This window comes from Daktulosphaira vitifoliae, unplaced genomic scaffold, assembly GCF_025091365.1.
Source record: "Daktulosphaira vitifoliae isolate Bord-2020 unplaced genomic scaffold, ASM2509136v1 Scaffold_3, whole genome shotgun sequence".
Lineage (NCBI taxonomy): Eukaryota > Metazoa > Arthropoda > Insecta > Hemiptera > Phylloxeridae > Daktulosphaira > Daktulosphaira vitifoliae.
The window spans coordinates 17,708,479-17,724,018 of record NW_026099574.1 but is presented as its reverse complement, the minus strand read 5'-3'; the positions used below and the strand labels follow the sequence as shown (position 1 = coordinate 17,724,018).

The 15,540-nt window shown below is 26.7% G+C and overlaps 2 protein-coding genes across 2 annotated transcripts; both read left to right on the top strand.

The window, feature by feature from the left end:
* Positions 1–1,257: 1,257 nt before the first annotated feature.
* LOC126902066 (uncharacterized) lies at positions 1,258–8,054 on the top strand. The gene is made up of 7 exons (XM_050679088.1): positions 1,258–1,454; positions 1,679–2,122; positions 3,767–3,840; positions 3,905–4,061; positions 5,532–6,101; positions 7,500–7,573; positions 7,640–8,054. Exons 1-7 carry the CDS (start codon positions 1,301–1,303, stop codon positions 7,853–7,855), a joined length of 1,689 nt encoding a protein of 562 aa, XP_050535045.1. The 5' UTR covers positions 1,258–1,300; the 3' UTR covers positions 7,856–8,054.
* A 612-nt stretch (positions 8,055–8,666) lies between these two features.
* Positions 8,667–15,283, top strand: LOC126902504 (lysozyme-like). The gene is made up of 4 exons (XM_050679866.1): positions 8,667–8,957; positions 14,181–14,372; positions 14,443–14,516; positions 14,590–15,283. Exons 1-4 carry the CDS (start codon positions 8,882–8,884, stop codon positions 14,719–14,721), a joined length of 474 nt encoding a protein of 157 aa, XP_050535823.1. The 5' UTR covers positions 8,667–8,881; the 3' UTR covers positions 14,722–15,283.
* The last annotated feature ends 257 nt before the right edge of the window (positions 15,284–15,540 follow it).

Sequence of the window (15,540 nt, the reverse complement as noted above, 5' to 3'; positions counted from 1 at the left end):
CAGAAACATAACAATTTGCTTTACTCTGTTAATTGAGGTCATAGGTCGTTTGTAGGCTACTTCTCGATGTTCTTTATTATTAGCGGTATAAGCCTTAAATTCCAAACTCCAATTACTGCAAAATAATTAGTTACACATAAATACATAGAATATGAACGATTCGGTATTCGAAAACTGCTCACAGAAACATCATCATTAATTACTACAATAATGGTCACAGATAACTATGTTTATTGATTTTTGGCTATGAATAAAGCTATTACTTTACAATGCGGATTTAGTTAGTTGCTTTAGGTATTATTGGTCGCATTACTAATGACATTTATATGTTTTTTTTAGTTGAAACAGAACAAAACACACAAAAAAACAAATAATGATTACCTGGTTGAAAAATTTACATTTTTTTTGGTCAACTATAACTTTGTTTTAATGCTTGCGTTTATATATGTTTTAGGTAAAAGTAGAGGTGCAATATAATAATTATAGAATTAATGCGTTGTTAAAATGTTCAAGCAAATTTAAACCTGATTGAAGAAATGTTGAGAAAATTGAACGTAAATACAATTATTTTGTTATATTTTATGCAGTGTTTTCACAATATTTACAATTATAATCTTTTAAAATATCAAACATGAAAAAAACACGTCATCTAAAATTGAATAAAATAAAATAATTAATTTGTTAGTTATTATAGTTATTTTTTTATAAAATAAACATAAATTATTCAATAAATCATAGTGATGTTGTATTTACATAAAAAAAATTCTTATTTAAATTTTTGAGGATTGAGCTAAAATAATTTGTCCTCTATATATGTGTACTATGTAATGACTTATTAACGTCTTTAAATATTGCGTGTCGGCTATTTGTGGTAATAACTTTGATTTTTTCTGTGACAAAGGATATAAAGAAGACAAATCACTATAGTGAGATAAATAACCTGTATATTATAAAAGAAATTGTATTTTCGTCAATTAATTATTCTCGTTTGGTAGGGTGACCCCTCATACCAATAAATTATGCCCCTGCTGGCTACCAAGTATATTTATCAACCTTTTATAACATTATTATGACACAATTAGGAATAACCATTATTATAAGAATTAAGAGATATGTTCCATCACTATTTAAAAATGTCGTTTGTGTGACCAAAGGCGTAAAGTAATTAATATAATGTTAATAAAATACATCTAGCCGATAAAGGGTAATATATCATCCACTATAGCGATGTCTATGTTCGACAGACGTTTAGTGGAGGTTATTCTCTGAGGCTATTTTAAAGTTATATAGGCTAATTTTTATGTTAATTATTGTTATTCTTCCACAAATAACGTGCAAGTTTAGAGCGTGTTTGACTTATAAAAATAAAATGTTTTCTAAAAATTCAATTTACTTTCAATTGATGGCTTTTATTTTTGCAGTTACTGTTCCTTCTAGATTGGTCGCAGATATCAGTAAGTGAAATTTAAATGTTAAACAATTTTTTATAATAATATACACTAAGAAAATACGATTTCTTAGACAAAATTATGTTTCAATTAAGTATGCAAGTTTTAATGAATTCATTAATTTATTTTTATATCGAATAATAAATTTCATAATAGTCATTCCAAAAAATGTTTTCAAAAAATATAAACGTTGCAACATTGTTTTTTTTTATGCTTCATTTTTTGTTTAGCAGGTCAGTTTTCGGATTATGATCGATTGCAAGCGGAACAGATGAAATTGCAAGAAGAAATTCAAGAAAAATTATATAAACAACAACTGATACAACAACAAATACTTTTATTACAGTATCAAAATAAAATACCCCTATCACAATATGATTTTCAGTCAACGCCACAAATTCAGCTTCAACCAGTTCAACCAGATATTCCAACACAACAACCGCCACAGCAAGTAGACGAAAGTATAGCACAATCAAAAATAGGAAACGATGTATCTTTTAAGAATATATCGATAACAGAGGATTGCTTATCGTGTATTTGCGAAGTTATGTCAAAATGTGACCACAACTTGACATGTGAGGGAGAAGTATGTGGCCCATTCCAGATTACATGGGCATATTGGATCGATGCCGGAAAAATAGTTCAAAAAGGGGATAATCCGAACGATAGTCAAGGTAAAATTGCTTACAAAATACTTACATACGAAAGTAAAACATAATGCAAATATAATAAGTAATGATCGAATATATTTCAGTAAATATATTCGAGTTGTAGGATCTTATAATTATTGCGTATGAAATTTTTATTGTCCAATTAATGATATAAGTTGGTACAATATAACTAAACAGGGTGATTTACTTATCACGAATTACGGGTCCATCAAAGCAAACGCATGTTTTTCAAAATGATGCTACGTCAAAGGTAATTGCAGTAAAAAGAAAATTATGCAAAAACATATGCAATTTTTTTAACATAACAAAATCCATGTCCTGAAAATAATTTCAGTCATATAGCATCCTTGAATACAGGAATCCAGGCGTTCGCGAAATGAACCCATCGCGTCAGAGCATCTGCCCCGGAATTTCTATCACCACTGGTTTAATCTCGGCCTTGAATTCATCAAGGGTTCATGGCTTATGTTGATTAACTTTTTATTTTAAGTGAACCCACAGAAGAATCTCATATTGTTAGGTCAAGGGAGCTACAGAACCACGGAATGTCCGTTTTCGAAGTACCGCCGTATTATGAACAATCGTTGTTGCACACTTCAAACCACGTTTACTAAAACTGCACCTTATCATTTTTTTAATGAGCCGTCTTCCACATAGATCGGACTTTTTCACTTTAAGTATTTATGGTTTTAAAAACATGTATGGCTCTGACGACCCTGTATTAAACATGATATCGAATAACTTCTGGAGTACTGGTCCGAAATTTGTTATCGATGTAATATTTTCTTAAATAGATAATTTTTTATAATTTTATAGGCTAGTTAAATGTGTATTTTGATATTTAAAAAAATAAGTTCACGCCAAGTAAGGTATAAGAGATAAATTAATAAAGTAATTAACAACTGATACATTATGAATATATGAAATTAAAAACACCATAAATAATTTTCCTAATAGAAATCGTAAAACATTTTAACAAAGAGCGTTAAAAGAAATATGTATAAGTTTTAAAATTTCACAAAAATGTTATAAAATATTTTGTTTTAATGAAAAATATTATTAACTATTTGATATATAAAGTTTAAATACAATTAATGAATACGTAGCGCGTGCATCAACACCAGTACAAGTTGTACTCACCTGTGCAACATATCCACTTTATTAAAATGCATAAAACTTAATAAATAAGTATTATTAAGTTATTATCAAATTATCAATAAATTTCGTAAGAAAAAGGTATAAAAATGACAACCGTCAAATGGCCTTTTAGAGAGGTCATATGTTGTCCTCTCAAAAAATTTGTTCAAATCGCACTTATGAATGTTGTGCTGATAGAAGATATAAACACTACTTGACACAATCACTCAAAATCGTGGTTATTATGTTTTAAACACTCAAATTTTCAAAAATAACATTGGTCTTATATTTATTATTATTTAAACAAGTCTTTTATCAATCCGGTTCAAATATGTGGTTTTGTTGTAAATTAATTTTAGTTTTAAGCTTGTGACTTGTATTCAATATTTTTAATAGAATAAAATAATATAATTTTACGTTAGAATTCTCAAATCATATCAATAAAATTTTTTACCATTATACTTTATACGCTAATAGTAATGTATAATAATAATGATTTTCAATTTTTAGCTTTTGGCAGATGTGCAAATGATATAACGTGTGCTAAAGAAATAGTTATATCTTATACATTAAAATTTGCTCAGGTAGGATCACTTCTTTTCATATTAAACTCGATTATATATTTTTAAAATATTTTGATATTATAAGGATTGTAACAACGACGGCATAATTGATTGCTGGGATTATGCATTAATTCACATGTATGGCGGTTACAACGGTTGTAAAAATCCATTTAGTCAAGACTTTAAAAAAAAATATGACACATGTATCGAACAACACAACAAAAACAATTCTGCCAGTCTATAAAATTCCGGAAGACAATAAATAATATACTTATTCATTTTTTTATCAACTCTATTTCATTGACATAAAATTTAAATACTAAAAAATAAATAACTAAAAATAAGGACCATGTTTAAATATTATAATATTTAATATTTAGATCTAAAAGTATCGCATATAAATATGTATGTCAGATTTCATAAGACAAATTTCTAATGAAATTATAATTTATTTTCGATAATTTTTACTTTTGTAAACATTGCTTATTCTAATAAAATTAATAAAATTAGTATTAATTTTGTTTTTATAGCGCACTTTCTGTTAACACTGGATATTCTGACTAGGGTTATGTTGATACACGTTTAAAATTGTGTATAGCAAGTCACGAATTATGTTTTTTACAAGGTGTGTAACAGATATAAATGTTATGCAGTTGTAAAATATTTTTAACAATTTATTTAGTTATGCGGAAATGAGCTGGATAAAACACACAAGTGTACTTGCTGATTTATTTTTAAATTGTTTCATTATCTATCAAATAAGTAATTTGAAGGTTTTAGATATTTTAGATAATATTATTATTTTTTGTACTTCCATATTACAAGCAATAACATCACGTGTTTTCGACGTGTTGGCTCCAATGAAAAGTTTATTGCATAAATATTTGTTTTATAAAATTTTATATCCAATTACACACAAATTCTAAATAAAGTAATATATAGAATAAATGTTTGTTTACCTAGCTCGAAAAAATATGTACTCATTTTAGTCATAGTAGTCAAGCCAAAAAATATTTGACCTCCGTGCACCTACTGATTGTGATGACTCAACATCTTTACATAATGTTGCCGGCTACTTAGAACATTTGTCAACCATATTAAACGTATGACATTATTTTGACACTATTAGCAATGACCACTGTCATAAGGATATAGAAGACATAAATCGCCTGTGTAGCCAATAGCAGTTAACATAAAATAAAATGTATCGTCACGATAAGTAGAAACATGTAGTCCACTATTACAATGTATATGCTTATGAAAACGTGTTGTGGAGGTTACACTCTAAGGCTACTATAATATTATATGCGCCAATTGGTTTGTAAATTGTCGTTATTCTTCCATAAGCTCTGATCAAGTTAAGTTGAGTGCATCTTTGGTAGAAAAAAATGGTTTCCAAATGTTTGATTTATGTTCAAATATTATTTTTTATTTGTGCAATTATAATACCATCTAATTTGGCCACAGATAACAGTAAGTGAAATTAAATATTTAAACATCCTCCACTGAAGAAAATTAAAATTTTATTTTTTACTTCTTAAAATGAATTATTAATTTGTATTTTTAATTTTGTACAAAATATGTTGTTTAATTTTCAAATAAAAATGATTCTATTCGGCTTATTCAATTTATTTTCGTATAAAAAATGTTTTACACTACACTCTATGAAATTAGATTACTTTTTTGTTCCATTAACACATGATTGATCGTAGGTCAGTTTTCGGAATATGATCGATTGCAAGCGGAACAGATAAAACTGCAAGTAGAAATTCAAGAAAAATTATATAAACAACAGCTGATACAACAACAAATACTTTTGTTACAGCATCAAAATAAGATACCCCTATCACAAAATGATTATCAGCCAACGCCACAAATTCAGTCTCAATCAACTCAACCCCAATTTTTCCAACCCTATGTACAAGTTCAGCAACCAACACCACAAATTCAACCACAATCTAACCAACCCCAACAATTTCCACCTCAATTTGTAGCCCAAGAGAATCAAGTACTTAAAGGTCAACAGGATAATCAGCAAATTCAGGCTCAAGAGTTTCAACAATCGCAACTAGTAGGACTTCATCATCACGGAAATAACGGAACATACAAGATTGTACCAATAACAGAAGTTTGCTTGGCATGTATCTGTGAAGTTATGTCAAAATGTGACCGCAACTTAATGTGTGAGGGAGAAGTATGCGGTGCGTTCCGGATCACGTGGGCGTATTGGGCTGACGCCGGCAAACCGGTTCAATATGGAGATAATCCGAACAATGAACAAGGTAAAATTTCATACATACTTAGTTATATTACAATAATTTAAAATAAGCATACAGGATAAACTAATACAAATTCACACTTGTATAAAATACAACGTCCCACGTAATTGTACTAGTGTACACATTAACTACATAAGGAATAGGCTTAAAACGGTAAGTTTCAAGTCAGTTAGGCTACTAAATTTTAAATAAAATTGTTTATGAATTTTAATTTAAAAATATTCCTCTGTAGTTTTTGTTCTTAATTTTTTGGGTAATTAGAAACTACAAAAAAATTAAAGTTTTTATATATTCTGGCACAATTCAGTGTTTTTAATTACTTTAATGATGTATTCACCGAGGCAGTTTTTATTTTTGATTGTCGATATATTTCGAAGGTTATATTCAAAGGGGCAATGGATAGGCAATCGTACTAAAACTTAAAAATTTTAAAGTGTCACTTCATGTCACTTCTAACCAACGTGCACAGAAAATAAAATCATCAAATCTTAAAAATGACAGAATCAACAAATAACGTTAACAGTATGAGTAAGGATCAAATATGATATAAAGAGGACAAAAACCAAGACACAAGGATTGGAGATTTGACCAAGTATGTCTAAGTCGAGTGTAAACCGAAGCAATAATATTTATGATCATACTCATTATTGAAATTCGATATAATTACTATTATTAAATAGTATTTTAATATGTTTGTGTATGTGTTACAAATGACTATCGAAATACAATTGCTTTTACTTGTTCTAAAAACTTGTAATTATAACTTTTTTAATTTGCATGATTATCATTTATTTGTGTATGTGTCTGCGGTTGGGTTAAGGTCGAAGTACTAGCTTTTCAGTAGGTCCTGATGACTAGTTCTGTAAGTTGGTTAGTCTAAAACAGACTGTTAACGAGATACGAGTCGGTTAAAACAGACTTGTATGTCAAACTCTTTTTGTCACTTTTAAGGCGTGATTTTTTTTAACCATTAGGCGGATTCACGCTAGCCAATTTTTTAAGGTTGAATATTCTGAGAAATTGTTAAGTACAAATAGTGTTTGTCGCCGTTGAAATTGACGTGTGGTAACCAATCCGACTATTTAAAGTGCCAGACGAAATTTAATTACAGATCTTGAAAGCATCTTCAGTGCACTACACTATGCCCTTAAGGTGTCATAATGTGATTAAAAATAAAATTTTCATTTATAAGAAAACGTCAAATATTTTATTGTGTCGATGCTAAAGATTTCCAAGATAATTATGAATTACTTAATTAATTAATTTTTTAATGTAAATGGAACTAGTTACTACAGACTGTATAAGAATTTTGTTATTAAGTTAATTAAATTCCAATATCATTCAGTAAATTCTAACATAAACTATTTTATAGCACTACTAATCTGCATTTAAATTTTTTAGCTTTTGTCAAATGTGCAAATGATTTAGTGTGTGCCAAACAATCAGTCTTAGCTTATACTTCTAGATTTTCTCAGGTAAAATTTTATTTTCATATAATGTTTAATTTGATAAATTTATTATACTTATATTATTTATTTCAGGATTGCAATGGTGACGGCTTAATTGATTGTTGGGATTATGCTTTAATCCACAGGTACGGTGGTTACAGTGGATGCAAGAATCCATTTAGCCAAGAATTTAAAAATAAATTTGACATGTGTCAAAAGTCAATTAGAGAATTATCAGGATCTCAAACTACAAACTTACAACGAGACAACAATCTAAACAATCAGCAACAAAATCCAGCAGCCTTATAAATCACTTCATACTGTGAATAATACTTATTTTATTTATTAACCATCTCTAATTATTATTTTTTATGTTCTGTAATGTATAAATTCTACAATGGGGGTAATAATTAGTAAGCTATAATTATTGTCAATTACATTTTTTTTTTGTATATTTTTGACTATTGATCTTGATAAGAAAAAATTAAATTTTGCATATACTTGTGTATTCATGAAAACAATAATACAGCTAAGGGCTTTCAATTAAATCCTTGATTGGTTTTTGTTACACTAACCAGAAGTATTAATTGTATACGTATAGGAAAAATAATCAAATTCTTTTGTTTATACAGTTCCTCAAACCTTTCATGAAGGACTCGTCCAAATGCAGTCCTAGTATTCGAACAAATAAAGGCATAATAAAATATTATTAAATTTTTGGTATTCTGAATTCACACACATTAATGAAATTTTGAAATATTTACTGTGGTCAATATAAAACAATAAACTCAAAATCAATACGAAAAGAAAACTAATTAGTTAGTGAACACTAAAGGTACTCGTGTAAACAATAAATAATATCACAAAATTAATGAAAAAAATTAAATTTTATAGTAGTTTTAAGTGTTTTACAAATTATCAAGCTGTAATTAAGTAATCGATTTTATGTGTAATACGTAAAAAATTGAAGAAAAGAGAATTTATCAAAATACGTCAATCTGATAAAGTCTATTAACATTTCATACTCTGTTAGATTTAAATTTATTACTAGAAAGGTTTAAACAAAATAAATTAGGTATAATAAATAGGTAGATATCCATATGGAATTTTTACAGGACCGATGAGCAGTAAAATGCAATATGTTTCTTTGGAAACCTCCGCATCCGGTCCGGCGACATCAACGATAAAGCCGTTTCAATACTGGGTGGGGAAATTTTAAGAACGCCTAGGTCGTTTTCATACGACAACTTATACGCTACTGCCAATATAGTTATAGGTATCTACCCTAAATGTTCACAGTCTTCCAGTAGATATTCAACGAAGCAGTTGGATGTCATGGGTGTGCTACTGAGATCCTTGTTGACAGCTGCCGTTTGTAGCACATTGGTGTTATCTCAAAATGATTTGCAAGGTAATTACGACGATTTTAATCATTATGTCATTGTTGTTTTAGTATGCTATTGTAATCACTGTAACGATCTCTGGAAATGTGATACATCCGGTTTATAGTTATTAAAATATCTATTTAAGTGATTAACTATAATCATTTTTTTAATTCATTATTATAAAAATAGAAATATTTCAAGACAATTAAAGAGCAATTGTAAATTCTTAGTTTTTTGAAAGCTACAAAATTTTATTATTTACAATATGATATTGAATTTACTATATGTATATTATAAAATGATACAATTTAAATAGTTAGTATTTAGAACATAATTAATTCACCATCTCATTTAATAATTAAGAATTTGGAAGTAGGAGAAAGAAAATAAAATTTGTTCTCTTTATAACAAGAAACAATATTTAATATTGTTTTTTTTTTTGCTAATTAAAAGTATTGACTTAATTTCATATAGTATAGTTATGTTGTAATATTTTCTGCCTTTATAAAATAAAATTATATAAAAATAATTAATGAAGTATTACAAAAAATGATAACATATTTGAAGGACAGAATGAACCAATTTCTAAAAAAAGGTTGATTTGATAATATTTTTATCATGAGCAAGTAAAATAATATTAATTATTTTCATAGTACATTTTTTCTTGAGTCAAGATCATTTAAATTATATTTAAATATAAATGCTTAAATGATCCACGAAAAAAAATTGAATTACTCTAAATTTTATCGGAAAACTCATTGACCTAGTTCCAAAAATAAGACGTATAATACAAGGTTAGACACTAACACGTTAAAAGAACAATACGTTAACAATTAAGCTAAAAGGTTAAGTTAGTTTAACTTTTTAATTAACTATTTATTTATTTTATTTTATTTGAATACTAACTTTAATAGAGTCTTAACCGACATTTTGTCTAGTAACTTTCACTTTTGGTAGTAACTTCAGATTTTTTTGAAGTTAAGTTAGTATTCAGTAAATAATTAATTAATTATTAATTATTAATTAATAGACTATTATTGTACTGAAATAAAATAGTTTTTATCAGAAAAATTAAAAATAATAAAATGAGCTGATCCCGTTGTCTACATTATTATATTTGTCTACATCTTTAACAGTAATAACAGAACTAAATAGTATTTCAGTGTTTTTTAGTAATACCACAAATTGTTAAAAATAGATATCATTATATGGTTAATAGTTGTAATATATATTCTCTTTCCAAAAAGGAAAAAAAATTATCTTTTATATGGGTAGCAAAAATGTTTTCTAGCTTATTTAAAAAATTACTATTATTTTTTAAGTAACTGGTATTTTAACTGAGTTTTCTTTTAAAATGTTTAACATTTAACTTATAAATTAACTTGAACTCTTTAAAACTAACCTAAGTTCACTATTTGGAATAAAAAATACTAACTTGTTTTCTAGCTAGCTATAAGAACATTTATTTATTTTTTTAATATGAATTATTATTGTATATAATAGATTATACTAATCATAGCATAATTAACTATAACTTGCCTAAAGCTACCGTTATGAGTTCAAATTTCAAGTTTAGACCTCATATATATGACAGGTAGGTATATTTAAATATATGTGCAATAATAGGTTCAATTAATATTTTAATGGTAATTTAAAAAATAATATTATTATTAGTATCCTTCCTTTTTATTTAATATTATTTTAACAAATCTAATTTTAATCTGCAATATTTGTTTTACTGACTACAACGTATTATTTATGAAGTGCTCATTAAAAAAATTTTACTATGATTTTGGAAATAGATTCAATAAATAAATAACTAACTTATTTATTTATTTCTAATATTCATTTTTATTAATTACTTAATTATAAAAATCCCTCCGGAAAATAAACGGAATGCAATGTAAATATTTTGTTTTTAATTAAATTTGAAATTAACTGAAATAATACTTTACATTACTTATGTTATTGTTTTGAATTAATAAAATTTTCGTGTTTAACGGTATTTTAACTAATAATGGGAATTTATTTTTTATCATTGTCTGTATTTATCTTATTAAATTATGTTTCATAATAAAATCATTCGTAATTGGTGACATTGTAGATTTATTTTTACTAAAGAGTAATTGCTTTATTATCATAAATAATAATACTTTAATTTAATAACTTCTAAACTATGCAATTGTTGTTGTTAGATGTTTGGATTATTAAAATCATTTAAGTTCACCATACGAGACTGATTAGTTTTATAAAACAATAAAGCATCGAAGTGAATTTTTGTATTATCCAATTAATGTCTTTGAATTTACTTACATAGTTTATTTGCCGTATCTATCATGTTTTAATTAAATGTCAATATAGTTGCGCTAAGCTTTTGTTAAAAAATTCACGAATGCGGGCTTTTTGATGATTCACACGTCACATACCGGCGCCAGCATTCCATAGAACATTAAAAAAAACTAAAATATTAATACTAATGAGAATTTTATCGCCGTAGGAAGTATTGCAACTAGTCACATTACTATATGCTCAAGTACGCTTTGTGAATTATCCTACACAGTATTGCAAAAATATCTATGAGTAATCCTAACAAGAAATTAAATCGATTCTAAAATTGGTAAAATAGATCAATAAGTCATGTTTTATGATTAAGAAAGTCGAGGGATGGTCAAAATGAATATTTGCCTTAATTTAAAAACATTTGGTACATATATTTGGCAACTTTATTTCTAATGATAAGTTAGTTTTTTTTTGTATTTCTACTAAAGTAAAACTACCGCAAACAGATATTAACCAATGTCAATAATTGCGATGAGAAATGGCGAATACGTAGGACGAGTATACTGCATATCTTGCTAGTTCAGATTTAATAATAATAATTATTTAAAACAGTTGCTGTATATACGCCTCGTTTGTGTTGTCTGAAATTATTAGACGCCTGTTTACTTTAATGATGTATATTGCTGTTATGATTGCCGTTGTTACAACCGTTTCATTATATGCCTGCGAGAAGGTTTGAAATATATCTAAATATTAAGCGAAAACGGCCGATAATTATCTTATAGTATAAAAGGCTTGTTCTACTTATCCAATTACTGAACTTAACAGCTATTTTTCCAAAGACAAGTGTAATAGGAAATTTTTCTCGTGGAAAATTTCAAAAATATAATTGGCTAAACTATGGAAAATCTTAGACTGTATACTAATTTTTAATTAAATATCATAGTACAATTATTTTTAAGTTTTATACAATGAAGAAACAATGCACTCAAAAATAAAATAATAAATAAAAATTATAATTATATAATACAACTATAGCACACATACGGTTATTATGCTCTTTAAAAAGAGGAATAATGATGACGGCCACATGTAGATACATAGACAAATCGATTTTCAATTATATTCAACAAAAAACTTTGCGGGACCACTGACCCTCGACATTACTATTGTTTTAACTTTGGAATGTAAACACCGTAACCACACAAAACAAACAAATTAATAATAATATTATAATAATTTTCAATGAATTACATAACACAACTGTTGTGTTCATAGTATAAGTTCAAAAACTGTCATTTGTTTATTCTATAAAGTATTTGTTACGTTTCTAAATTAAAATGAACAATTATGGCAAATTTCTACTACGCTAATAAACCATAATTAATAGGTCAAAATGTTTTTGTTGACTAGTAATGAAGTTATTATACATAACTAGTAATATATATATTAGTTATACATCAAATTTAGACATTTTGTACGGAACCTAAATACAACAAATTTATTTAGCTGATGAATCGATATGCTGTTCGTGTTTCTCAATAAAATAAATAAATTCAATCGATTTCTACAGGCCTGGAAGTATTTTCCTCCAAAATAATACACAGAAGTCTCCTATAAAATAATGTATAATATAGCTTCCGAGTATCCAGTTTAGTATACATTAAGTTAACGACATCACGCAATGCTCTTTTACTACTTTTAGTCTTTTATTTTTATTGATTGGCTGTTGGTTATTCGGAGAAAACAGTTTCTCATTTGATTTTATTTGAAGATATTCTGGCTACTGTGTTAAGTAGTTCTTGTGGTGTATTCCTCGTAAGTTAAAGATCAGTCAAACTTTATTTATTTTTCGTTCGTATAGTTTACGATTATTTAATTTTTGAAACAATAATTTCTCAATATTTATTGAACTTGAGGCTGTGTGCAAAAAGACACTCTAAGCTATACTATTTAAACCCTTAAATAATTTGGTACCCCAGAGGGAGATGCAGTATGATTTATTCACTCGTTTGCACCAATGTACAATACCTTTGTTATCCAAATTAAATTAATTTGCATGAAGTGCAAAATGTGCATTTAAAACAAAAATATAATGAAAATTAGTGAATTAATTACTTTTGCAAGATATCATCTTTGTAAACAAAATATTATCAACATTTATGTTTAAACTGCAATTTAAGAGCTATACAATTATTTAAATAAATTAAATGTCCTTGTTATTTTCTTTCACTAAGTACACATTAATATTTCGAGCAAACTCCTAATGGCAAATTAGTTGAATTATTATTAGTCTGGGCTATCTTCTCGAAAGTTTGTTCAGCATCTCTGGTAACAAAAAGACGCATTAACGTCATTCTAATTACACACCGATAAAATTATTGTTAATAACATATACCATTCATACTGGTAAATTATTTCTCTTATTGCTTAAGATAATAATGAATTCAAATTCAAAAATTAGTATATTCAAATTATTTTAATTACATTTCTTATAATCATGAATTTAATCTTTAAATAAAATACACGTGGATATAATCATATTAATAATATGATTATACTGCATAATAACAAAATATCGTTAGAAAAGTAAACTTTTATTTATTTACCATCTAAAAGGGCATAAACACAACTACTACTTTGCTTATACAAACTAAATGTGTCATGTAAATTAAAAACTGTAAAGGCTTTAGAATAAACCCTAAACCATAAAAAAAAAAAAAACAAAGCGTACACGCATTTTGGTACCGGATATTGCTATCATCAGTAATAACCACACCTTGGCTTAGTTTTTGTGGTTTTTTGGGTTTGTTTATAAATTTTATTATTCTTAAACAGACAAATAACCTTGCGTTTTTTTTTTGTAAACAATTATCAAAATTAACTTTCTTGGAATCTATTAAACTGATATTTATCGCAGTGCAATTTTTATTAAACCATTGAGTTTTATATGGTGAATTTTTTTTCAGATGTTTGGCCACCAGGATGGACAGAAAAATGTATTGGGTGTATTTGTGAGGCTTCGTCGGGCTGCAATCAGACTTTAGAATGCGTTGAGCAAAATGACGTTAAGTATTGTGGAGTATTTTTACTCAGTGATATTTATTGGCAAGACGCAGGAGCGCCTGTGCTCATAGGAGACGATCCAAATCGAATTGGAGGTAAATTTACCTTCAGCTAAACTTAAAATAAAACAATATATCTCATTAAATCCGAATTGTTTTTTTAAAGCGTTTGAACGTTGTGTCAGAGATCCATATTGCGCTGCTCGAGCAGTTAACCAGTATATTCAACGATATGCAAAGGTATTGTCAAGTTAAAAATTATGCGAAACAATGTTGTCACGTTTTTTAAGTAATAAAGAATTACATTTTTTAGGACTGCAATCGAGATGGAACGATATCATGCGATGACTATGTTCGTCTACATTATTTTGGTGAAGCAAACTGTAATACCCCCATTGGTTCATTACCATACTACAGAGTGTTCAGAAACTGCATTGCATCTTAAAAAAATACATCAAACATTATTTATTTACAGTTAATTATGTCGACTGTTAATTTATTTTTAGTATATATAATCGTTTTGTTTGAAGTTAAAAACAATTTATTATCGGAGTAAAAAAAAAAAAAAATTTAATTGAAAACTCTCTTTTAATATTTACTAGTAATTTATTCTAAGGTTCATGTTTTAAAATATAAACGAGTTTTCCATTATTTTATCAATCAATAAATGTAATCTTTGATATCTCATCAATTACTAATATAAACATCTGAATGATATTAATAATGTCATTGGTATACATTCGATGCTATACTAATAATTATTTATGACAGATTTATTGATGGGGATTAAATAAAATTACCCGAGTTATATAAATATCCATTGCTTTATTGACATTTTATAAAATATATTAAAAAGGGGTTTATTTATATATTTGTATAATATCAGTATTTTAGTAATTTACCTATTTCATAATTTTATCTAAAATTTTAATTTAATTATTTACATTTAATATTTTTGGAAAAACGTGGACCCTAAAACATATAACTATAACACATATAATTCAAATGTATGATTAATTTAAGGATATATAGTATAATTGAATAGATAATTAAAAAATTGTATAGCCAAAGAGTTAAAAATAAAATTTTATTGATTTATCTCTTGTTAGTGTAATATTTTGTAAATTAATTTATTCATTAAAGTATAGTCAACTATAAAATGATAGTAAATTTAACATTTATCAATATATTACAGTACATTACATATTTAAGTATTTTACTAACTAAAAATTATATATGAGGAATTTTCGTTCACCTTAAAAAA

Bases quoted from the DNA above. Each gene is read 5' to 3' on its own strand.
- LOC126902066 (XM_050679088.1), top strand. From the start codon at position 1,301: ATGTTAATTATTGTTATTCTTCCACAAATAACGTGCAAGTTTAGAGCG. The intron at 4,062-5,531 runs AAAATTCCGGAA...GATTGATCGTAG, and splicing joins AAACAATTCTGCCAGTCTAT to GTCAGTTTTCGGAATATGAT. The intron at 7,574-7,639 runs GTAAAATTTTAT...TATTTATTTCAG, and splicing joins ATACTTCTAGATTTTCTCAG to GATTGCAATGGTGACGGCTT.
- LOC126902504 (XM_050679866.1), top strand. From the start codon at position 8,882: ATGGGTGTGCTACTGAGATCCTTGTTGACAGCTGCCGTTTGTAGCACA. The intron at 14,373-14,442 runs GTAAATTTACCT...GTTTTTTTAAAG, and splicing joins CGATCCAAATCGAATTGGAG to CGTTTGAACGTTGTGTCAGA. The intron at 14,517-14,589 runs GTATTGTCAAGT...TACATTTTTTAG, and splicing joins ATATTCAACGATATGCAAAG to GACTGCAATCGAGATGGAAC.